This window comes from Notolepis coatsorum (genome assembly GCF_963971535.1).
Source record: "Notolepis coatsorum genome assembly, chromosome: 10".
NCBI lineage: Eukaryota > Metazoa > Chordata > Actinopteri > Aulopiformes > Paralepididae > Notolepis > Notolepis coatsorum.
The window spans coordinates 97,202,243-97,226,342 of NC_140174.1; the positions used below are offsets into that span (position 1 = coordinate 97,202,243).

General features: G+C 44.6%; 1 protein-coding gene across 2 annotated transcripts; it reads right to left on the reverse strand.

Annotated features, from left to right (window-relative positions):
- Nucleotides 1–38: 38 nt before the first annotated feature.
- LOC311235330 (uncharacterized protein) lies at nt 39–23,746 on the reverse strand. 2 transcript variants are annotated; one of them, XM_084322762.1, is made up of 13 exons: nt 23,612–23,746; nt 21,289–21,400; nt 20,469–20,562; nt 18,954–19,008; nt 13,776–13,916; nt 13,531–13,691; nt 13,253–13,351; nt 8,719–8,864; nt 4,413–4,584; nt 3,835–3,947; nt 3,121–3,208; nt 2,586–2,643; nt 39–536 (listed from the first exon to the last, which is right to left on the reverse strand). In XM_084322762.1, the coding sequence occupies exons 1-12, from the start codon at nt 23,721–23,723 to the stop codon at nt 2,590–2,592; spliced, it is 1,347 nt and encodes a 448-aa protein (XP_084178888.1). In that variant the 5' UTR covers nt 23,724–23,746; the 3' UTR covers nt 39–536; nt 2,586–2,589. The 2 variants fall into 2 exon arrangements, with proteins under 2 accessions (XP_084178888.1, XP_084178887.1); XM_084322761.1 differs by having other exon boundaries at nt 39–2,643.
- Nucleotides 23,747–24,100: the final 354 nt, after the last annotated feature.

Sequence of the window (24,100 nt, forward strand, 5' to 3'; positions counted from 1 at the left end):
TTTACTCACTATGGAAAAACACATTGACGAATACCAGAGTCATTAGAAAACATTTAATTCTCTTGAATGATATAACAGCACAGTTTACAGATACTAAGAGGGGGGGGGGGTACATTTCTACAAACTAGTGAAATAATACATTGAAAAGGTTACACATAATACAGCAATTCACACAAGGTTATCATTTTAAAAACATATAAATAAAAGGAAAAATGGCCTGGGAGAACGAAGTGACCCCCAAACCAGAAGAGCTCATTGGTGCGTTTCTGTATGGAAGACATTCCCACTCATCTCGTGAGTACAATCCAAACTGACAGCATTTACAAAGAGGTTTTGTACGTATTATTTGGATAGAAAGTAGTGTTACTGGCACCCGTGTACTCGTGTCAGCCAAGAAAAGTATATAAAGTACCTTGAGGATGCCTCTATAGACCAATAAATATGCAGCACTGTACAGACACTGGAGTGAAGGCATTATACGGTATTGTAGCTATTGCCATACATCGTGGGAGTTTGAATTGCATCGGTACGTTGATCTAAAGACGAGATGGGACAGAGGATTATGGTTGTTCACCGACAGGAGGAGACAAGAGAGAGGAGATAAAACGCACATCAGTGCTTTGATGAACTTCACAGTTAACTAACATGGACAGCTTTCCCATTCGCTCCACCCTACTGTTGCACAGCGGTAGCAGAAGCATTTTTAAACCTGCATTGACATTTCCATAAAATGTGCATCATGTGATAAATCCACCGTCTACCTGGAGATGGACATACCTCGTGACAGAATACGATTTATGAAACGGCTAGTTCTGATCAGGAGAAAGGCATTCCAGCCGTGATGAGGCGTGGTGTCACATCGTGGGCGTGTATTTAATTGGCTATGCTAATTTACTAATTGTAAAACTCCTAAATTAAACATTAATGAGCCAATAGCTGAACCTTTTATAATTGTAGTAGCCTTTTTGCAATAGTAGGCAAAAAATAACCTAGCTTCTAAAGTACTTAGCTAGCCAAAATGCTGCCTGGAAATGCCCAAACACATAGCATTAGCAACAACGACAGTAAACATGTTTTTCAAAACATCTTTTCAAGGCTAATGTAGTGCTACTGTATATAAACAATTGAACACTTTGTGTGGCCAATAACATTATGACTGATGGTCTACGGCTCTTGCCTGCAGCATAAGTGCGACTACATTATAATCGTGTTATTGACCAAACTTACAGCACCAGACAGTGCACTCTTTGGAGGCAAGAGAAAGCTAACACTGCTAGAGTTACATCTAAACAGTGAAGTTGTCGGAATATCGAAGGAGTGGTCTAACTGTTTATACGCAAAGGAGTTCATGTAACAATGGAGAGAAATTCTCTTGTTTTTCTCATTCGCCATTATGACTCTTCTTTCGCGCTAATTGGTAGCCCGGAAGAAGTAGAGATGAATGCATGACGGGTGCTGCCACCTGAGTGTCAGGAAGAAATAGTCTTTGCACGGTGTATGCTTTAGCTAAATTGGGCACATCCTTCAGCCAGATTGAAGACTTCAACAGGTAACCAGACCGCATGTATACAGTATGTAGTCCTTAAACATGGTCCTTTTAGGCTATGTTCACACTGCAAGTCTTAGTCCTCAATTCTGATTTATTGCTCAGATCAGATCTTTTTTGTCTGGCTTTTACATTTTTTATGTGGCCAATATCAGATTCCAGTGTGAACTGGTTTGCGCTCCTGAACTGACCCACATGTGCAAAATAACAATAAATAAGATTAGGACGTAAAGAATTGTGACAAATGTCAATCTATGTAAAGGTTGTGTGAAAGTCACATGACTGTTCAGACTGAGGTCGCAAGGAATCTGACCTGTATCTGATTTAGGACCACATTATGGAAGTGGCCCAAATCAGAATCGAAAAGATCAGATTCCATGTGATTTGTGCCGTTCACACTGTTGTGAAGAAATCTGATCCGAGTCACATATGAGCAAAGACATGAGATTTGGGCCACTTTGGTCTGCAGTCTGAGCGTACAGTAGCCTCAGTGTGCTGCAGCATTGGGTGTTCATTATAAATTATTTCAGAATGTTAATCTAGTACATGGTGCTACTGTATCTTGTACATAATAAGTGAATAGATAAAAACAGATGGTAAACCACCAAACTAAATATCAGAATAGCACGTTTTGAGAAGACATCAAGAAACATCTTGCTGGCAGTAGACAATTACAAGTAAATTTTAAGAAAATGCAACCTACGTGTAAACAGTAAACTTTCCAACATTAACATTCAACAAACACTGAAGAAATGCATTTACATGAATGAAATTTGCTTTTATCAACCGATTACAATCACAGTTTTTTTCGCTGAATACATATATAAAGGCACTTTTTAATCTTCATGTTGGTATAGTTTCCCCTTGAATCATAGACCGTGAGAGAGACCATTGAGATGTGTCTCTATTAAGGAAACAGAAAAGAGCTGGCCAAATTCTGGATAATAATCACCCATTTAGAATGTCTTGTAGCATACAATGAGAAACTGTGGTAGGTTGAGCCCTTTAGAGAAACAGGATGACTCTATCAACAGCTTACCCCGTTAGAGGTCGTATTCAGCAGCACACTGCTCGAGATACCATTCATACAATTTACTCTGTGGAAATAAAAAAGAAAGAAATATATTACTTCACTTTATTCTATACCAGGGTGGCACATTTTTCTAGACAAATCTAGACAGAATTTGTGTAAATTCTTTTTTATACAGTATATATATATATATATATATATATATATGCATTTAAAAATGAGAGAAAGAATGGGACCCACTCCTGGCATACTTCTCCATCTAGTCCCACCTCACCGAATGATCGATTTGATGTCTGTTTTGTATGTATATGAAAATAAAAGTTCTTCCAATAAAAATATTAATGAAAAAAAAAATTGAGAAAGAAAGAAAGAAGTATATAAGTTATATAGCTTTAGTTTTACAAATGAGGGAAATTAATACAATATTGTCCAGATGTATCGTCTATACCTCTATACTCTGCACACTATCAAATCAAGCAAAAACCAAAAAACACTATTAGTCACCTTTCTTTAACATTTTGTATAGTAAGATGAGGGTTCTGACCTTCTTGCTCTTGACGACGTCCTGAACATAATCACTGTACTCTGCCAGACTCCTCTTCTCCTTCTTCGTCAGAGTCCTGCTCCCTTGGCTGAGGAAGGAGGAGCACACCGTGACCACCGTTACCAAACAAGGGGAATTATAAATCATAAACCAGAGGTGCTACTAACCATTATTTAAGTAATCCATGAATCCAATGATTATTTGATCAATTAATCGGTGCATCGAAATTATACATTTTCGCCCGCAAGAAAAGCCCTAGAAGATTTAACATTTTCATTTGTTTATTTGAGTTGTATTTAATAATATATTATATTATTAATTAGATTTATTAGATTCTGACAATTAATCGTGACACCCCTATCATACACAATAACAGAATCCGGTACAAAGGCATTTACTGTGCGCGCGCGCGCGCGTGCGTGTGTGTGTGTGCACCCCTCGAGAACAGAGAAACTGGAACAGTTCTACCTCATGGGGACATGTTGCTGGTCTTAATGAGGAAGATGGTTATATTTAGGTTGAAGTTCAGGAGTTCAGGTAAAGTTGTAGGTTTTATGGTCAGCTGTTAGCTGGTAGTGACAATGACCCCACAAGAATGTAAGAGTGTAGTATGTGTTTGTGTGTGTGTCTGTCTGTCTGTAAATGTATGTATGTGTTATGTTATGCATATACGTGTGTAAGTGTGTGTGTGTGTCTGTGTGTCACAGTGTTTACCGTGCAAAATACTTGGCCAGAAATAACAGGAAGTAGCAAAAAGCAGCAAAGACGATGACAAACAACACTTGTCCATCCTCTGGTATCCAGTCCCACAGATAGACGATGATTGCCTGAGGAGACAGGAATTTTTAACATGCAGTTAGAAAAAAAAAAATCAACCGTAACGGGAACAAACAGAACCATAACCGCTTACGGTTTTACTAATCAAAAGATGAAATATCACTATCATGAATTTGCTTTTGTCGTCTCCTCAGCTGCCACTCACAACAACATAGTAATTGACCCATCTCAAACCCCGCCTTCTTTTTCTTGATCCTCCAATCACTACAGTCGCTTTCCTCGGACAATCAAGAAACAAGAAAAGAGGGCGGAGGTTGAGATAGGTCAACTCTGCACTCATTCAAGACTCACTCGTTCTGCAGGTGTGTGTGTGTGTGTGTGTGTGTGTGTGTGTGTGTGTGTGTGTGTGTGTGTGTGTGTGTGTGTGTGTGTGTAAGCTGCTGACAGTGCTGTAGTAGGATGCAGTGGGGATAGTATACGAGGCTACAGGGAGGGGTGATGGGTCCCGCGCTCACCGTGGAGACGGACAGGGTCCTGGACGGCCCCTCTCCCAGCAGCTCATCCAGCTCCACCCTGGAGAAGGTGCTGACAATGAAGCTGAAGATGAAGAGGACGGGGAGGACCACTCCCAGAGCGCCGCACAGGAAGGAGTGCAGACGGATGCTGGAGTTGTGGGTCGCGTCGGCCCTGCGCAGACACACCGGTGGACGGGATTAGCGGAGGGTGTTTCTTTGACATTGTGAAGAGGGTGGAGACGGTCACGGAGGGTGTTGCTTTGAGATGGTTTCTTTCTACTTGTGTAAAATACTGTACATCTAGAATTGGCAGAAGGGTTTGTTTATAGTAGAAGTAAGTACTTGTCCTATAACCCATTGAAACCGGGAAACACATTTGTGTGTATATGCAGGCTATATAATGCATTTTAGCAGGTGTTTTAGGTCTAAATGGGATAAGGGACAAGCTATTCTCTGACACCAGGCATGTATTAGACTTTGATGTCAAGTATAAAATAATACCTTAAAGGATACAATGGAAATTGTGTTTTTCAATCTTGTTGCATTTTTTAACAGAAGGTATGTTGACAGACAATTACCCAAAACTGTTGTTGAGAAAATGATGACTAAAAGCCCTTTGATATCTATCCCCCCCCCCCCCTGGATATCAACAGAATCAAACCATTTCAGATATCCAATCTGCTTCCTCTGATATAATGCATAATACACACAGGTTACTCTGATTGGCCCATCAGTCACATCTAGCTGCTCTGACTGGCCCATCAGTGAATCCCAATATGTCTGATTGGCCCATCAGTCACACCTAGCGGAGATGACACAGTGCTCCAGAAGGTTCTCGCAGACACCATTTGGGGCTTTGAGGCACCCATAGGTTCTTGAGGGAACCCAGGGGATCTTAGAGGAACTCCTGAGGAACTTACAATTTTTACAGTGTATAGAGAACAGAAGGCCACGCTCCCTCAGCATACTGTCCAGAGAGGGTGCACTAAAACACTTATAACAAATCAAATTATGCATCTGAAGGTGAAAAATGCATACTCATGACATTAATATTCCACAATAAGCAATGTATGACTGAATTGAAACATCATTGTACTGGATCTTTAACACTTTGAGTGCCGACGACGTGTATTGTCGTCTTATCATGCCCCCCGCTGAGTGCCGCCGACGTGAATTGTCGTTTGATTTTTTTATTAGCGATCTGAATCTGAATATTTCATCAACAGAGTCTCCCGTTGGTACAGCAGACCCTCTAGGTAGGAGCTCAGATGGGAAAATACCGCCCCCTATCGTCTATCCCTGTGTAACTGCAGGCCATTCGATTATACTGGGAGATCCCTATGGGGGGAGCCTACTGGCTCCATTATGCTGGCGATGGATCTGATGATGAGGGAAGTGATCGCGAGTTGGAAAGCAGCGTGGAATATATATTTACAGCAGCCAATGATCAATCAATAAACGCGATCGATATTTGGAATGGCGATCAGGAATTGGAATAATCTTTTTGGAGAACATCTGATCTAAGGTAAGGAGTCTATGTTACCAGTTTTAGGATAATCAGAGCTGTATTCACTGAGATATCAGCATGTGCCGTGTGTGTGTATGTGTGTGTGTGTGTGTGTGATGTTGAGGAAATGAGAATAGATTTTCAGCCCGCTTCTATAGCGTGCATAAGTACACATATACTATCGATAATCTAGCGTTTATTTGAAAACGATTCATAAATAGGCAGACAAATGACAACGTGTCTAGTGTATTCGAGAATATTCCAATAAATGGCGTTTATGGGGGAATCTTTCAATTTTCAGAAAATTTTCGAGAGAACGGTAGCTTTTCGAAATGCTATAAAAAGGATATGAACCGATTAAAAAACAATCCGTTTCAACAATGTTGACTGCAAACAAGTCATTGATAAGCGACGGGTAGATTAGACACATAGCCATAATTTAAAAGATAGATTATGCGTTTTTAACGCTAACATTGAAGTGGATGATGTCATTCAAGGGGGTAAAAAGGAAAACAAGGCCGGCACTGATAGTGTTAATGATGGTGATATCAGCTGTGCTCTACAGTAGATTAACACATTAATTGTCAAACCCGAAATAAGTTTGGTTAACTCGACATGCGTTGGCTGCCAGACCTGAGATATCTCGGGTTTTGGTCATTTATTCTTTTATTCGATATTTTTATTCATTATTCATCCAGGGACCTTGGTGTTACCATAGGGAATGAGTCTCAGATCGCCAGAGTGCAATACCGGCTGCATCCAGCTAGACGGCGGTATCGAGCACCATTTGTAACCTTGTATCTTGGCCTGTGTAACAGCCAAATGTCTCCGGGCTCACTTTTCTTTGTCGGGCGAGCGGAGCGGTTATAATGAGCGTCAAATGCTCCCGATGCATGATATGGCGACACGATGGACACCAATACTTGGAATCGCGATCAGATAATTGGAATATTCTTTTTGGGGTACATCCTAGTGAAGGTAAGGACTATATGATATCCATCCTGCGTTGATCCAACCATGTCTTCACCTCAATCGCAACGTGTATGTGTAACGTTACTCCACAACATATGCCGTTGGTGACGATCAAAGCATCAAAAAACGAAACATAATACCTACTATATAGATTTGATTTTGGGAATAGTAGCGTGTACAGGCAAGAAACGGCAACGGTTATAGTAGAATACACGTATAAGGCTATTCCTCAGCCTTTCGGGAATTACCCTAGACCAGTGGTTCTCAACTGGTCTAGCCTCGGGACCCAACATTTTCCTTAGTCATTAAGTCGCGACCCAAATTTTTTTAACCACTATGATTTATTTCACTTTTTCTTTTTTTTGCAGTAATACGCAATCTTTCATGCACTGTTAAAAACATGAAATAAACACAAAAACGTGCAACTAGGGCTAAAAATGAAATAATAATAAATAATATATGCTTCTTAGCAGATTTCTTAGCTTAACATAACAGACCTAAGTTTGGGGGAACTAATTGGATAACTGGGGTTGCAACAAAAGTGCAACTAGGGCTAAAAACACAATGAAATAAAATAATAATAAATAATATATCCTTCTTAGCAGACTTCTTAGCTTAACATCCTAGGGAACTAATGGGATAACTGGGGATGTTGTTTGCTCCTGACAAGAGTCTCAAAGTCTGGGGTGATGGTAGACAAAGCAACTCTGAGGTAATGCTCAATGGCCAATCTGTTCCTCTGCTTTGTCTTCAGCTGGACCAGAGCTGAGAAGCCACTTGCACAAAGATAGGTAGTGCAAAAAACTAATTTAAATTAAAAAAGAAAAAAGTTTTTTTTTTACACACACACATCCGCGACTCACTCAAAATGGCCCCGGGACCCACTTTTGGGTCGCGACCCACCAGTTGAGAAACACTGCCCTAGGGCCTAGACCACTCTATAACTATACTTATATTCACCATGGTATAACACAACATATGGATGGAAAAATTCATTCTTTTTCACATATTGAACGATAGTTGATGTCAAATGGGCCATAGTTGTATCCATAGCTATAATATAGAATACAGTTATAGCTCTACAAACAAGGTGACGCACTCCTATCTTTTAAAGCGTGGCATTGCTACGACAGGCCCCGTCTAATAGCTGGCAGTCAATGAGTTAAAGGTGCTGTAAGTGGTATGTTATTGTTAAAATAAGTGGTCTACATGTTAAGATAATAGCTCTACATTCTGGCAGCCATCACTGATAGAGTGTCTGGTCAGTAACATGGGCCTTCCCTCTGCAGTAAACAGAAAATACATTTTCTGGTATCCCATTCCCATTTTATCCAATCAGGAGAGATAAGCAAATATGTGCTTGAAACAAGTAAAATTATCTGCCAGTGAAGTAATTACAATCTACTGCATTTTGAGGTGAAATGGGAGTTTTAAATAATGTTTAAAATGAATAACCATCTCTGCAGTGAGTGGTTTTCATGGCAACTAAGGACCACTGGACGGCGCATGTGTAGAAAAGGTCAGGTCTCGTTAGTCTTGTTAGTTGCCGTTATCAAGATGGTGGCAGAGTGAGCGGACTTCTCTTGCGAGAGAGACTCTGCTATAACCACTTCTACAGAAATACAAGCAGATTGGCTTAAAAGAGAAGCTATGTAACCACACACAATGCTAAGCCAAAACTGAAACGAGTCAGAAATAGTAAAATTTTGATACACACATGATTTGAACATACATATGTGTGTGTATATATACAATATATTGGAATGCAAACATCAGCTTGACATAACGTTAGTAACAAATTTGGTAACAGATTTTGACCCACTCTACCTGTCCTTGGCCAGCCTGTGGCTGATGGAGGAGCAGATGAGGTCACAGTCCTTCTCCAGCTGGTTCAGGGTCTTCTGAACCGACTGGTTGATGGTCTTCTCGATGGTCTCACACATCCCGTCGATTTGGTTCACACAGCGGCTCGGCTAAACAACAGGACACATGTTGAAATGCACATATTTCGGAACAGAATTCTGAACTTTCGGAGTAGGAAAGACCGCAATGTTCCGTGGCAAATCCTGGGGGTGTATGGATTGGCGGGCCACATGCACTTAGCAGGAAGTAAGGCTTCTTGTGCTCAGCGAAAATAAGTGGTGCAGGATAGATACACAAATCTACCGTACGGAGAAACAGCCTCGCGGTCATTGATCACAAGATGGAGAAGCAATTACTCAGGATCGGATCTGCCATTGTCAAAGATGGCTGATCAAAGGCCGTGGTTTACTTGTTCCCTGGAGACTGTAAATAACTCTCCCGGCCATCATATTGCTCGTGATTCATCCTGATCTTACTGCAGCCGTCCATGGCCACCAGAGAGCCTGGTGCAGAGGATTTACACCCCAGACTAATCAATGGCTGCTCGACACCAAGGATGGCAGGCGGCTTTAAATCTGACTGGAACAGTCGTAAAAGATGTGCTTCCAACCAGAGGTCTATTACAAGGAGATAACCAAGCCTAGTTAAGCCGGACCCAGCCACGACACCAAGCCTAGTTAAGCCGGACCCAGCCACGACACCAAGCCTAGTTAAGCCGGACCCAGCCACGACACTCACCCAATGCGTGTTTCAACAACGGGGAGTCGACACTCCTATTCCGGGGCTGTAGAGAGCATTCTTCTTTTTTGTATCCACTTTTTCTCCCCATTTTCTATTTTTCTCCCATCCCAATTTCGTATTATCCAATTCTTCCCTCCCCTGTCTTGAACGTTGCTAGACTATGCCTCCCACTGGTCGGTTGTAGTGAGGACAGAAGCCTTGCATCACCACGTGTCCCCTCCGGTACACGAGGAGGCAGCCTGTCGCATTTTTTCACCGCAGCAGCTCGAACTCAGTGGCGAGGAGTAACGCGTGGGAGGCTCACGCTGCCCCCGCTACTTCCTGCTTCCGCCGCACCGGCGTCACCAAACAGACCTGTAGGAGTCGCTGTCCACAACGTCCAATCCCCACCCACCGGCTTTCCCACCCTCTAACACTGCCAATTGTGTTAGTATGAACGACCGGCCAGCCGGTAGCAACGCCGAGAGCTGGGCTCGAACCCAGCGTCTCCTGCGTTAGTGGCGAACGCCTTGCCCACTGCACCAATCAGCCGCCCCCTGTAGAGAGCATTCTGACTGGGAACATCACTGCCTGGTTTGGAAACAGCACGGCCCAGGACAGGAAGGCCCTACAGAGAGTGGTGCGCTCAGCAGAGCGTACTACAGGTATTGCACTACCACCCCTGCAGGACTTATACAACAGGAGGTGCAAATCTCTCCACACACAAGCACACATACACACAACACACATTCTGCACTCGCTCACACACAAACGCACCACAGGTCACTTTTAACACAATCTGTGCCAAAAACTGAGAATTCCGCGTTTGCTCGACAAGCGTTGAGTGCCAAAAAATCTTTTGATCCTTTTATTTTGATCCCCGCTCTACAGACTTGCCCGGAGCAATCTGCATCATTTTGGCACATCCCCACACACTAGAACTGCAATGCCGATCGACTATCACCAGGTGGCAGTATCGTCCGTGTCTGAACTGGAATAGCTTGGTGTGGATACACCTATTCTCTTTTTAATTTTTTTATTTCCACCATAATCCTTCTCACTAACTCTCATGCTTAACCGAAAGGTCTTCACCCCAACTCAAACCGTCTCACTCAGACGCAACCTGCCCTCCCTATCCCCCTCCACCCTCTCCTCTGACATACTATCCGCTCTACCTTTGAGTGACACCTTCTCTGCTCTCTCCACAGAGATGGCAACCTCCACCCTCCTCTCAGCCCTTGTAACCTCCTTCGACAAGCTCTGTCCCCTCGTTGAGAAACCTGCCCGCCGTTCCCCACCCAGTCCATGGCTGACAGATCCAGTGAGAGAACAAAGACAGGTCCTGAGAGCAGCTGAAAGGAAGTATAGAAAGTCATGCCTCACTGCGGACATCGACACATATCACAACCTCTTGTTAACATTCTCCAAAACCATTACTAATGCCAAAGCTTCTTTCTTTCACCATAGGATCGAGGCCTCTGCCAAGAATCTTCGCAAACTGCATGCTACCATATCCTCCCTCCTCACTCCCCCCCCCACCCCCCCCCCCCCCTCATCTTTCTCTGCCGAAGACTTTGCGATCTTCTTTGAGGAAAAAGTGGAGAACATCCGCAGCTCCTTCTCCCAACCCCCACCCATTCCAAATGCTGAATCGAGAACCTCATCTTTCACTCTGTCATCTTTCTCTCCCATTACAGAAGCCGAGACCCTGACACTGGTAACGTCGAACCGTCCGACTACATGCCAGCTGGACCGGCTACCCTCCCCACTCCTCCAGACCATAGCACCAGACATCCTCCCATTCCTAACTGCAACCATCAACTCCTCACTCAACTCGGGGGTGGTCCCCACCTCCCTAAAACAAGCCAGAGTCATGCCCCTCATAAAAAAACCATCCCTAAACCCTACCGTCATAGGCAACTACCGTCCTGTCTCTCTTCTCTCCTTCCTTTCTAAAACACTTGAACGTGCTGTATCCAACCAACTTACTGCTTATCTCTTACAGAATGACCTCCTAGACCCTAATCAGTCAGGCTTCAGGACTGGTCACTCCACAGAGACAGCCCTCATTGCGGTCACAGAGGCACTTCACTTAGCAAAAGCGAAAGGCCTCTCCTCTGTCCTGATTCTCCTAGATCTATCTGCAGCCTTCGACACAGTCAACCACCAGATCCTCCTCGCGGCCCTCGCAGGAATGGGAGTGGCTGGCTCTGCGCCGACATGGCTGTCATCATACCTCAATGACCGCTCCTACCAAGTGTCATGGAGAGGGACCCTGTCTGCCACCCGCCCCCTGCGGACGGGTGTCCCCCAGGGCTCGGTTTTAGGACCCCTTCTCTTCTCCCTCTACACTAAATCACTGGGTAACATTATCACGTCTCATGGCTTCTCATATCATTGTTATGCCAATGATACTCAACTCTTCCTCTCCTTCCCTCCCTCAGATATCCTCGTCTCTGAGCGGATCTCGGCCTGTCTGTCCGACATCTCCGCCTGGATGACGACCAACCACCTCAAACTGAACCTAAGCAAAACAGAATTGCTCCACCTGCCGGCCAAATCCTCCCCCCTGACCGACCTTTCCATCACAGTCGAGAATGCAGCTGTGACCGCGTCCCCGACCGCCAAGAACCTTGGTGTTGTCCTCGACGACCAGTTGAACTTCTCTGCTCACATCGCAGCGACAACCAGAACCTGCTGATTCCTCCTGAGCAACGTTAGAAGGATCCGCCCCTTCCTGACAAAAGAAGCCACCCAACTCCTCATCCAATCAACAGTCATCTCCCGCCTCGACTACTGCAACGCACTGCTCGCTGGCCTCCCGGCCACTGCCACTAAGCCTCTTCAACTCATTCAGAACGCAGCGGCCCGCCTGATCTCAAACCTACCGAAGTCGGCCCATGTCACCCCACTTCTTGGGGACCTGCACTGGCTCCCCATTGCTGCACGAATCCGCTTCAAGGCCCTTGACCTAGCATACCGTGCGGCAAAGGGAACCGCTCCCGCCTACCTCCGGTCAATGGTCTCTAACTACACACCCTCAAGACCCCTACGCTCTGCATCTTCTGGCCGCCTCAGACCTACTCCTATCCAAGCTCCGGGAGGGTCATCAAAGAGAAGTCGCCTATTCTCAGTCCTTGCCCCACAATGGTGGAATGAACTACCCACCCCAGTTAGGACAGCCGAATCCCGTCCAATCTTTCGGCGTCGACTAAAGACGCACTTCTTCAACCATTATCTGAATAAAAAAAATAAAAAAAAATCTAACCCTAACTAACCATACTGTCATGCACTTGTCCTAATAAACTAACCTACACTGTAGCACTCAACACTTTGATGAACATTGTTACTCAGCTGATAGAGTGCCCTTCCTGATGGCTTGTCGTACAGAACTTGTAAGTCGCTTTGGATAAAAGCGTCAGCTAAATGACTAAATGTAAATGTAAATGTATTGTATAGTAGTGTACATAGGACCCAGTGCCTTTAATTCATAGCTAACATTGTATTGCATTTATCTCAGGACTTTTAACATGTCTATTTTATCATGTCTATTTTATTATCTTCTACTTATTTTATTTATTTACTATTGTATTCTTGTACAATCGAAGCGGGCATGGCCACCCGCATTTCACTGTATGCCGTATGTGATAAATAAACCTCTTGAATCTTGAATCTCTTGAATCTTGAGTCAGTTAGGGACATTCACAATTGTAGGCCGGCCCTCCGGCAATAACCACAATATACAATATACAGGAGCACATACTATAAAGTGACATACCTTCTGGGGGTTTGGGATGTATATTGTAGGCATCTCAAAACCACATTTGTTGAGGCCCGGACGACGACACAGTTCCTGGACTATCTGCATCATCACCCTCTGTCAACAGCAAAACACCGGTTATTACTAGAGTCCAATAGAGATATCAACATCAGGTCAGATGTCACAGATGGAATGTTTTTTCATTGTACATCAATCCATATAATACAAAAATAATAATAATAATAGATAGATCAGATGGAAGACACGCCAGACAAGGCAATGTCGTCCGCTTGTACCTGTCTATCGGTTTCCTTTCCAGCCACGTCTGCCTTGCTGAGGTAGAAGTGCAGCTTGTCGCTACACGTCTCACTCAAGCTCTCCACAATGTTGAGTGTCCGCTTGCACAGCGCCTGTCCCATGGGGTCGAAGAACACGAAGACCAGGTCTGCCTGCTCCCCTGCGGAACACCCTCCATTAGACAGAACGCACACTTGCTTTATGACACAAACGGCTCAAATGGGTCTAGTCGTCGAGAGCCTACCAAACGAGGTGATGGCGCTGTTGACATCGAAGGGGTAGATCATATCCCCGTCCACCAGGCCCGGAGTGTCCACGAATGTCACCAGGCTGAACTTCTTCTGCTTGGAGGTGGAGATCTCGGCCGACAGGTAGTCCGTGACACCTAGGGCATACAGATGCTGTGATACAGTCCCTCGGGGATGCTAGGAGAACGGGAGGTGTCCCCTTCAGGGGGGGGGTTCAGGGTGATAAATATGAAGTTCAGGGCCCCCGCCGACGGCTGTCACCTCCAATGACTGTTTCATTTGCCACTGGGAGCCGCAGTGCGGTCAATACTGAGCTGAAGGAGGTACGGATGACCAAGCAGACGTTCACCTTTTTGTCCTTTCAGGTTCAAATGGTCAGCCGGCGTTTTACGTACGCTATTGTGTGTTTATACACAAAGGTCCATCTAGAATACGACTGACCCATTACGAAATTCTGAGCTGAGCAACTATGAGAATCCTATGAGGCGGACGGCCACACCCTTTTGCAGATCAAACATCCACTTGATCCCTGAAGCGATTCGTCAGGTCTGAGTTCTCTCACCGTCCCCTCTGCGGAGAAGCCTGTTGTCATGGTTACACACAACAGCTCTTCAACTGGCAGCTTTAGTGCGGGCCGTGGGACATAAAGCTAGCCAGTGAAGAACGACTGTGAAGCAACGCACTGTGGGGTTACATTATTCTATACTACCCCCCCCCCCCCCCCCTCCCCCTGAGCAGCAGAACAGGATGACTGTTGAGAAACAGCCCCGCCCCACACACACACACGCATGCACACACGCATGCACACACACACACACACACACACACACACAGACCTAGGATGACACTGGGGCTGTTTCATAGCAAGAAGCAGGTGTTGACAGCCAGTACAGATCCCAGCCTTGTGCTGCTGCGACCATGGTTGCTGTGGCACATTAGCATTCCCTTATAGCTCTGCTGCACGCAGCTAGCCTCACTAGCAGGCTGTTCAGGCCCTCCCTGTAACCTAAACCGTGGCCTGTGGTGTTTTAAACATATCATCCAGGTTAATTTGCCTCTGTGTGCGTTCAAAAACATCCCCTCTGCATCTCCAGGCGGGGGGGGGGGGGGGGGGGGGGACCAGGACAAGGTTATGCGCATATCTGAAAATAGCCAATGAGATTAAGAGACACATTCGTCCGTATGCAATGGAGGGTCCTTAATTGGAGGAAGTCCTGTAGTAAGCCTCTTGAAAGGTGAAAAGGTAAGGAGAGTGATATTCCCTCCCTGCCCCCAGTAACTGAGAAGGCTAACGGGCAGATCCAGTGCAAGGGGAAAAGGGCAAAGGCTGCAGTGACGCTGCATCGACCAAGACTTAAAGGAACACAACAACATTTGGGGAAATGTAGCTTACCATCTTCTCCAGAGAGAGACAAGAAGATAGATGCCAGTTTCCTCTCTGTGCGTTCAGTAGAAAGCTATCTGGCTGCATGTTAGCCTAGCTTAGCACAATGAATGGAAGCGGACATGACCGATTAGCCTAGGCATTGTCCAACTAACACCTCTCCCGAAGGCTAACCGATCATGTCTGCTTCCATTCATTGTGCTAAGCTAGGTTAACATGCAGCCAGAAGGTTTTCTAATGAACGCACAGAGAGGAAACTGGTATCCATCTTCTTGTCTCTCTCTGGAGAAGACGATAAGCAAATTTCCCAAAATGTTGGCGTATTCTTTTAAGAAAGAACACGTTGGAACAAACCACAGTACTGGATAGAAAGGGCCATTTTTACCACTGAATCACAGGCCATTTTCTTCTGTACATCAAAGATGGCTTCCATAGGATCTCGATGATGTTGTCGTTGTAATGAAGCCATGTTTCACGGGTCGGCAGAACCGGCGGTGAGACAGCTTTACGGGTTTCAATTTGACTCCCATGAGACAACATCATCAAATGTTCTATGGCGGCCATTTTAAGGTGTACCAGCTAAAACGTCTGTTCAAGAATGTAGACATGAAGAACATGAATGGCATTTCTTTACCGATTCACCGAGTTCTACGGATGAAATGGATCAAATGCGATACAAGCTCGAGTCAACGCAGATTCAAGCAGGATAATAAGCAGCTATATTACATCAAACACCAAACATGTATCTTTTGTAACAATGATGCATCATCTGTGAATTCAAGAGAGAGGGGGGGGGGGGGGTCTGTAGGCTACTCTGGACAACAGGTTGATCCGAGAATATGAAAACAACACCAAACAACAGTGATACATCCCATACGACCCGAACAATATAAAAAAGAAACGTTACGTCTTAAACCACATTCCACACACCACAACAAAAGAAACAAGTAAACAAACAAGGGGGGAAAAAACAAACGATACAAACGGCAGCCAATCCCACGGAAGGATATAGGGTGTTTTTCTGATGAGTCATCCTCATGCGCCACGACGGGCTAACAAACATCTTGTGCCTCTCCGGAGGTGACGGTGACGGATGATGTCTTGAGATGAAATAGCCCGGCTGTATTCCAGGCAGGACCGATCCGTTCTGTGCCGCGGAGGGGGAAAGGCGAGGCGCGTGGCCCTGTGGCATGGCTCCCCTTCCTCAGTGGAGCCGCCGCTGCTGTTGCTGCTGCTGCCAGAGCCTGGGCTGTGACTCTAAGGGCTGTGACATTTCTCAGTAGCCCCTCCTGACTCCACTGCACTGCTGCTGTCGACGGGGCGTGTGACTCACACGCCATACCGTGTGCACTCCGCACCCAGTGAACCCTCACTCTCCAGCGACATACTGTCGACGTACAGAGGGACACACGCACGCACACTGAGCTACACCCATCACACACAGACACAGACAGACGCCCCGCTAGGACAGACACACCCTGACTTTATCTAGATTCCCCACAAAACCACACAGATCCTACTGTACAGAGGCTCCAGACCGCCATCAACCGCATACAGCGTGCGGTATACACTTCTACTTAAGACAATACAGGACATGGCATTGAAACAGTACTACTAATTATGTGTCTTTCCTCTCTCTCTGTGTGTGTGTGTGTGTGTGTGTCTCTGCGGTTTTGGGCTTGTAGATCTCACAACGTGTTGCTGAATTCTCTGTGTAGCTGTAAGGACAGAATGTGATTTACAATGAGGCGATAAACCTGATCCACTCCCGAGGTGGTGACTCAGGGATGAGTCATCAAGGTGAAGCACCTCCACTCTACGTCAAAGACACAACAACAGGCAGAAGTACAGCGGAGCACATGACACGAGGAGGAGACATCTCTCAAGTACCGCAGAGTGTGGGGCTAGAATCAATTAGTGTCGATTTTAGTAGATCTTCCCGTTTCTTCGAGGTTCAGGATACTTTATTACTGAGAGGGGAAATTACCTTTGTGCAAACAGCCGACACAGTAAAAACACACACACACACACACACACACACACACACACACACACACACACACACACACACACACACACACACACACACACACACACACACACACACACACACACACACACACACACACACACACACACACACACACACACACACACACACACACACACACACACACACACACACACACACACACACACACACACACACACACACACACACACACACACACAATGATGAATGATGATGATGATGATGAATATATACTACAAGAAAAGTACCAGTATGTTTATGTGGCGAGGTCCAGCCTCTGTCCTGATGATCCCAGTGTGTGTGTGTGTGTGTGTGTGTGTGTGTGTGTGTATATATATATCAATTTGTGTGTTTAATGTCTTGTTATGGATATAGTAGATGGAGTAGATTTGTCTGCACAGTACATATTTACTAATTCTATCTGTGGTGGTGAAGGAGGCACTTTCCACCCTAGATTGTGGGGAGCGCTTTGAGTGTCTAGAAAAGCGCTATATAAATGTAATGAATTATTATTATTATTATTACAGTGAAGTACGAAAATCCTATATGGTCACTCAGATTTGATGTAACAATGCGAATCCCAAGCGTGCGACAACAACACGCACCAATAAACGCCGTAGTAGATGAGCTTCCCGACGACGAGATGCTCGAGGGGGTCACACAACGTGACGTTCTCTCAAGTCACCCTGGGAACAGCGGCTCTCCATTCCCTCATTAATCTCGTCTTCCTGTTGAGCCGTCGGTCTCCACCTGCTGTACAACGCCTCACCACACCAGTCCGGCACAGTGTGGCCATAGATTTATTAAACACACAGGGTATTGTGTCTTTTCCCTCCCTGACAGGCTCAGCGCTGAACAATGGGACGACACAGCCAAGGAGAAGAGAGGAGAAAGGAATGCACTCAGAAGCAGCGTTTTGTGCCTTTCCCCAGGTGACTCCACCAGCTGCATTCTGCACCCAGTAACATTCTGCGTCCCGGTAATTGTACATGATAGCGGCGCGCGTTTTCATTCTCTTTTTGGCCTTGTTGCGCGCACACGCACACACACACACACTCGCCAGTGCTGCATTGAGCTAGGGCTGGGAGGGTGGTGTAGCATACGTCATGAATCCATGCAAAGGTATGGATTTTTACTAGACAGCCGTCCACGATATAAGGCCTACATATATATATATATATATATATATATACATACATAACTTGTGTTCATTAAGAATTGTTCCTTGTAGCAGTATTTAAAAAAAATTATAAAAAAAATTGGCAATTTTTTATTAAATAGTGCCATTACAATAATAGTATTACATGATAACGACATAAAAAAAATTTCATATCGCATTGTAATTTGCACTGGAAAATACAGTAAAATAAAGTTGTACCGTGAACACAAAACTATCACACTACAATGAGCCCAATAGGTGAGACTAAATGAATAATTATATATATATATATATTATATTTACTGCATCAGTGCCAAAGGCTTGGACATGTAACAAGTAATCAACGAAACAAGGACAGGACAACAGGTCTCCTACAGGAAACACGGACTAGCGGCCGGTTCACACAAGCCTGGGAGGTTAATTCATGACCGCAAATGTGGATTTGAGTAACAGGTGGGCAGACTTTAAGAAGGCCTGGCTCACAGCCAAAATGTCCAGAGGTGTCACTGACATACATAAGGAAAAGAAACATTACCGAGACGGTGGTAAGTTAAACGCGGGAAGGGGTTCTGACCTCCAGAGAAGAGAAAGAGCCTTACCTTTGAACTCGAGGAGTGGTCGAAAGTGAGGGTAGAGGTGCAGCGTTGCATTTCCCTGCGGGGGGGGGGGGGGGTGTAAGAGAGAGAACATGAAAAAAGATACAGGAGGTATCTACGGCGCCTTGCCCGAGAGAGACCAACCCGCTAAGATCCCGTTCTCCTCTCCGCTCTCTTAGTACTCCAGACAACACTCCTCATCTCAATGTCAGGGGCTTTTCTGTGGCTGCGAACACCTTGCTTTAAGCTCTTCCTGTATATAGCAGATAATCCCTTCAGCCCGGTCCTTCACTGTAATTATATTATTCATCTTCATCTCCTTCGCCACAGTAGGGGAGGGAGAGACGGGGGGTAGAGAGAGAGAGAGAGAGAGAGAGAGAGAGAGAGAGAGAGAGAGAGAGAGAGAGAGAGAGAGAAGAAAAAAGCTGAAGGAAGAACGAGAGAGAGAGAGAGAGAGAGAGAGAGAGAGAGAGACAGAGAGGGAGAGAGATAGAGACACGGACAGAGAGACAGAGACGGAGGGGGAGAAAGATAGAGACAGGGACAGAGAGGGAGAGAGAGAGCGAGAGAGAGAGAATGTGCTTGTTCCATACCCTGCCTATATGCTGCAGAGGTGCCTCTGTGCGTGCTGAGTGTGTGTGTCTATGTGTGTGTGTCTATGTGTGTGTCTATGTGTGTGTGTGTGTGTGTGTGTGTCTATGTAGCCTAGCCCTTCAGAGGAGCAGCATACAGAACGAGACATCACTCACCGCTGACAGGGAGGGAGTGTCTTCCTCACATACTGCAGGATTCTACTGTATCTCTTCACTAACCTTCATGACTGGCTTCGGATAAGATTTGCTACAATGAAGTTAAGTGTTTAGAAGATTCTACGTCTGCGAGGCTGGATTGGGGGACGGGTTGTGCGTGAATAGTAATTACAGGATGATTAAAGGCCCACTCTGCAATCCAAATGTAAACAATGGATTTGCCCCACCACTGGGGGGGGGGGGGTTATAAATTGTGTGAACCTTTGATAAGGACTGACAGTATGATAAAGCTTTTACATGACTTTTGATGCTGGTTTGTACGGCTTGTAAAGATCGAAGTAGGACAGACCTCTATTTTGAGATATAACGGGATGAGAAAGTTCCTTTGAGCTCTTCAAGAAGCTATATGAATGTACCCACAAGTTAGATAAATACTCCTGGATTGTAGCTTTAAGAGATGACAGCAGTAACTGCTAAGAGGGGGGGGGTGCACTGGAATGGAGCCTGGCTGCAACACACCACCATTGGTCAACAGTCATTATCAAGATCCTCTAAACAATAATCATTCGGTCGTCTAATTGAAAGGATTGTAGTCAAAACCTCACAGGGTGAATACAGAGCAACTGACCTATCTCAAACCCAGCCCTCTTTCGCTCCGAGGGAGGCACCGAAGGTTGTGATTGGAGGGTCGAGAAAAGAGGGCAGGGTTTGAGACAGGTCAATCACATAATGACCTTTCTAGAAGCGGTGGCACTCTGTCTTTTCTTACCGTCAGTGATTCTCTTTTACGGCCACTTGTGATGAAGGTAAACCCCTGCGTTTCAATGGCAACACCCGTTTTCTGTATATGCTCTTCAACATACCTGAAACGACAGCAATGTCAAATATTTAGCTTGCGTGTATTGCATCTAAAACTGGTATTCATGCAGGGACTGTCAGTGGTGTAAATCACATCGAAACAAGCTCATTCAAATATTGACTTGAAATTTGCAGGTGGACTGATTAGCCCAACCATTAGGTGTCATTCATGCTAGCAAGGACAAATGCTTGCACAGGGTGTGTCTCTCTGTGTCAGACCCAGAAGTCTGTCTTACCATTATAGGCAACTGTACTACCTATTTATCTCATTTAAAAGGCACACTCTTGAATTAGCATAGTATTTTTAATGGAGTGACAATGAGCCATCTGACTTCCTCAACTGTAACCGGAACAATATCATTAAATATCAATGTGATGATTGTTTTGCATTCACAAAAAGCAGGTACTCTGGTTTCTAAGAAATAAAAAGGATATTGTAATCAAGGTTCGGTTTGACCGTTTGTTTCTTTAATGGTGTGCTGCTATATTTCTAGTAGATCACCCAGCCAGTCAGTAGTGTGCAGAGTCCAAATGCTATGAACTTGCATACATCATTTCCAAAATGCTATGATGTTTCCAATGTAAAGACAAATGAACATGTCTGAAATATAAATGCAAGTAACAAAAGGGCATTCAATTGCATTCTAACCAAGAGTTAATACACTGCCTCCCTCACACACAGTACAGGCAGAGCATATGGTGGGGTTGGATCTGATAGCAGGCTGTATTACCAGTTAATGAAGGAGCTCTTTCCTGCAGAATGGTTTCCCATTATCATCACAATGATCTTCTTTCTAGGAGGTAGGAGCCGGACACCCAGGCTGCTGGCAATCTTCACCAGGCCTAAAAGAAAAAACACACACACAATGCTTGTTTGTTTTGATCATAGCCATGTCTCATCAACTTTGTATGTCTTGTCTTTGATTGATTGATTGATTGAACATTTTATTAAGATTGCAGAATGTGTACAATACAGTACAGCTCAATAGACACAATTGTTAAGGGGATGCAGACCAGAGAAAGACTTTCGTCTTGTTTACATCAGGGTCCCCCATTTTCAATTCATCATAACATATATGACATACATGACATACAGATAGACATTTATGACATACTGTACCAGATCTACAAACATACAGTACTGTTTGTGAGTACAAAAAATAGTCTAAAAAGAGAGTATATACATTTGAGGGGGAAGAAACTGTACATTGGAGGAGGTTGGGTAGGTGGGGTGGGGGGGGAAACTGTATATTGGAGGTGGTTGGGTTTGGACATTTACAGGGGCCCGTTTCGAATTGCAGTCTCCCGTAGGTGCTCTTTTAGAGAGGTTTTGAAGGTGGGTAGTGATTCACATTCCTTTACAGCTGTGGGTAGGGCGTTCCACATTGTTGTGGCATAATTGCGAAACGTGTTTAGTCCCTTGTTTGAGCCGAATCTGGGTTTAACATGATTTGTGGAGCTCCCTCTGGTTTTGTGGTTGTGGTATTCACTGACCTTTGGGAAGTATTTTGACATGTACATGGGTACCTTAGTGGTGTAGTGCATCTTGTAGACCAGGCCCATTGCAAGTTGCTGTACTCTGTCGTCTCAATGTGGAACGCCCTACCCACAGCCGTAATTTTTTTTTATCCCTAGCCACCTTCAAAACCGCTCTCAAAGAGCACCTACGGGAGGCTGCAATTCGAAACTGGCCCCCGTCCCACCCACCCCCTCCTAATGTACAGTTCCCTCCCCCTCGTATGTATATATTTACTGTTAGGATCTCTGTTTAACAGTACTGTATATTTGCATATCTTGTATGTCACAAACAGTAGCCTACTGCATATCTGTATGTCATGTATGTCATAAATGTCATGATTAGTTTAGATTAGATTTTTATTTCTGTATATCTGTATATTGTGTATGTCATAAATGTCATTATGCATTGAAAATGGGGGACCCTGATGTAAACAATACGAAAGTCTTTCTCTGGTCTGCATCCCCTTAATGTGTGTATTAAGCTGTAGGCCTACTGTACTGTACCCATTCTGCAATCTGTTAATTAAAGTTTTCAATCAATCGAGTCTCTCCTCTTGTCAAGTGCACTGTGTATTGTAGCATCTGTGTGACAACCATATTCTGATATTCGTCCTCGGGGTGGGTCTGTCTACCCATCTCAAAATCGGCATGTGAAGGTGTTACGGGGAGCATTGTCACCAGTATGCATTAACACTGTCCACTACTAAGCAGCTTCTCTTTGTAAACAAACACATAAGCCACTAGTTGACCGCCAGTGCCTTCCTCTCTTCTGGGATCAATTCATATTGGGACAGACAACCTGTTTTTGTCTCTTCTGAAATATCTGATTAGAGCGAACTGCAGATAATAATGTAATTTGTCATAATACCACACTCTTTATTTCAACACCAGCTTACTTGAAGATATAGTCGTACGCCTACAGTAGGGTGGAACCCAAGTCTTGGTTCTGTAGCATTTCTAGTAACCAAAAATGAAACTATCATCGCTGAGGCTAAACGTTATTTCTTTCGTTCTATCAACTCTACATAGGCACTGATTGATTGATTGAAAACTTTATTAACAGATTGCATAATGGGTACAGTACAGTACAGTACAGCTCAATACACACAATTGTTAAGGGGATGCAGACCACATCAGGGTCCCCCATTTCAATTCATCATAATGTCACATTATGTTTCGATGAATAGCGGTCTAAAAGTCTAAATATAAGCAAATAAATGGGCGTTGTGATTAAAGAGTGATTTTTTTTAAAACATGCTGTGTCACTTGTTCTAGCTACTCGGATAGGGACTGCTCCCGGGGTTAGTGGTCGGAGAGGGAAGGCAGATCAATGGTCAACGGTAGACTAGACTGACAGACAGCAGCTTTAGGCCTATTCGTTGTTTATGGTAGGTTTATTGACTACCACTTAATAATTGTTTTGTAGTCTGTGACTGTTGCGTTCACATACAACTTTAGAACGAGTCTGACTGGATAGTTTAGTAACATTACATAACACCACAACGATTATTCGAGCCCACACATATTGGTATTTACCGTTTTCGCTGTCGATATACAAACTGTGGCATTCTTTCAAAATTCGCTCACTGGGTGTGGTAATCGCAGATTCCAGAGGGTTTGCCACCGATCGGGGCTTTCTGCCCGACATTACGAACAGAAGAACCAGCTACGCTACCGTTCTGCGATTTTAAAACTGTCGGGGGAAGAGTTACGGTGTTGCACCAAGTTTCTCTTGTGTGAATGAAGCGCCTCCCCGTGGCCGAAAATAATATAACAGATTTACAGAGGAGACTGATGTATTGAAATGTTGCCTACTCTTTGGCTACAACTATAAGACCGGCAACGTAGGCTTACTGGCATAATGGGATCGGATGTTGAATTTTTCTTATTAGTTGAGAAAACATTGTAGAAATTAATGAGCAATATGCATATGAAAAGGGTGTGTTGCTGACTCAGAAGAGGCTTATGAGCTTTTAGGTCACTTGACACTTTGAAACAATTAGGTCCTTGTTAGGTGAGGTCAAA

Bases quoted from the DNA above. Each gene is read 5' to 3' on its own strand.
- LOC311235330 (XM_084322762.1), bottom strand. From the start codon at position 23,723: ATGTCGGGCAGAAAGCCCCGATCGGTGGCAAACCCTCTGGAATCTGCG. The intron at 20,563-21,288 runs GTAATACAGCCT...CTGTCGTTTCAG, and splicing joins AAGAGCTCCTTCATTAACTG to GTATGTTGAAGAGCATATAC. The intron at 13,917-18,953 runs GTAAGGCTCTTT...TGTATGCCCTAG, and splicing joins ACCACTCCTCGAGTTCAAAG to GTGTCACGGACTACCTGTCG.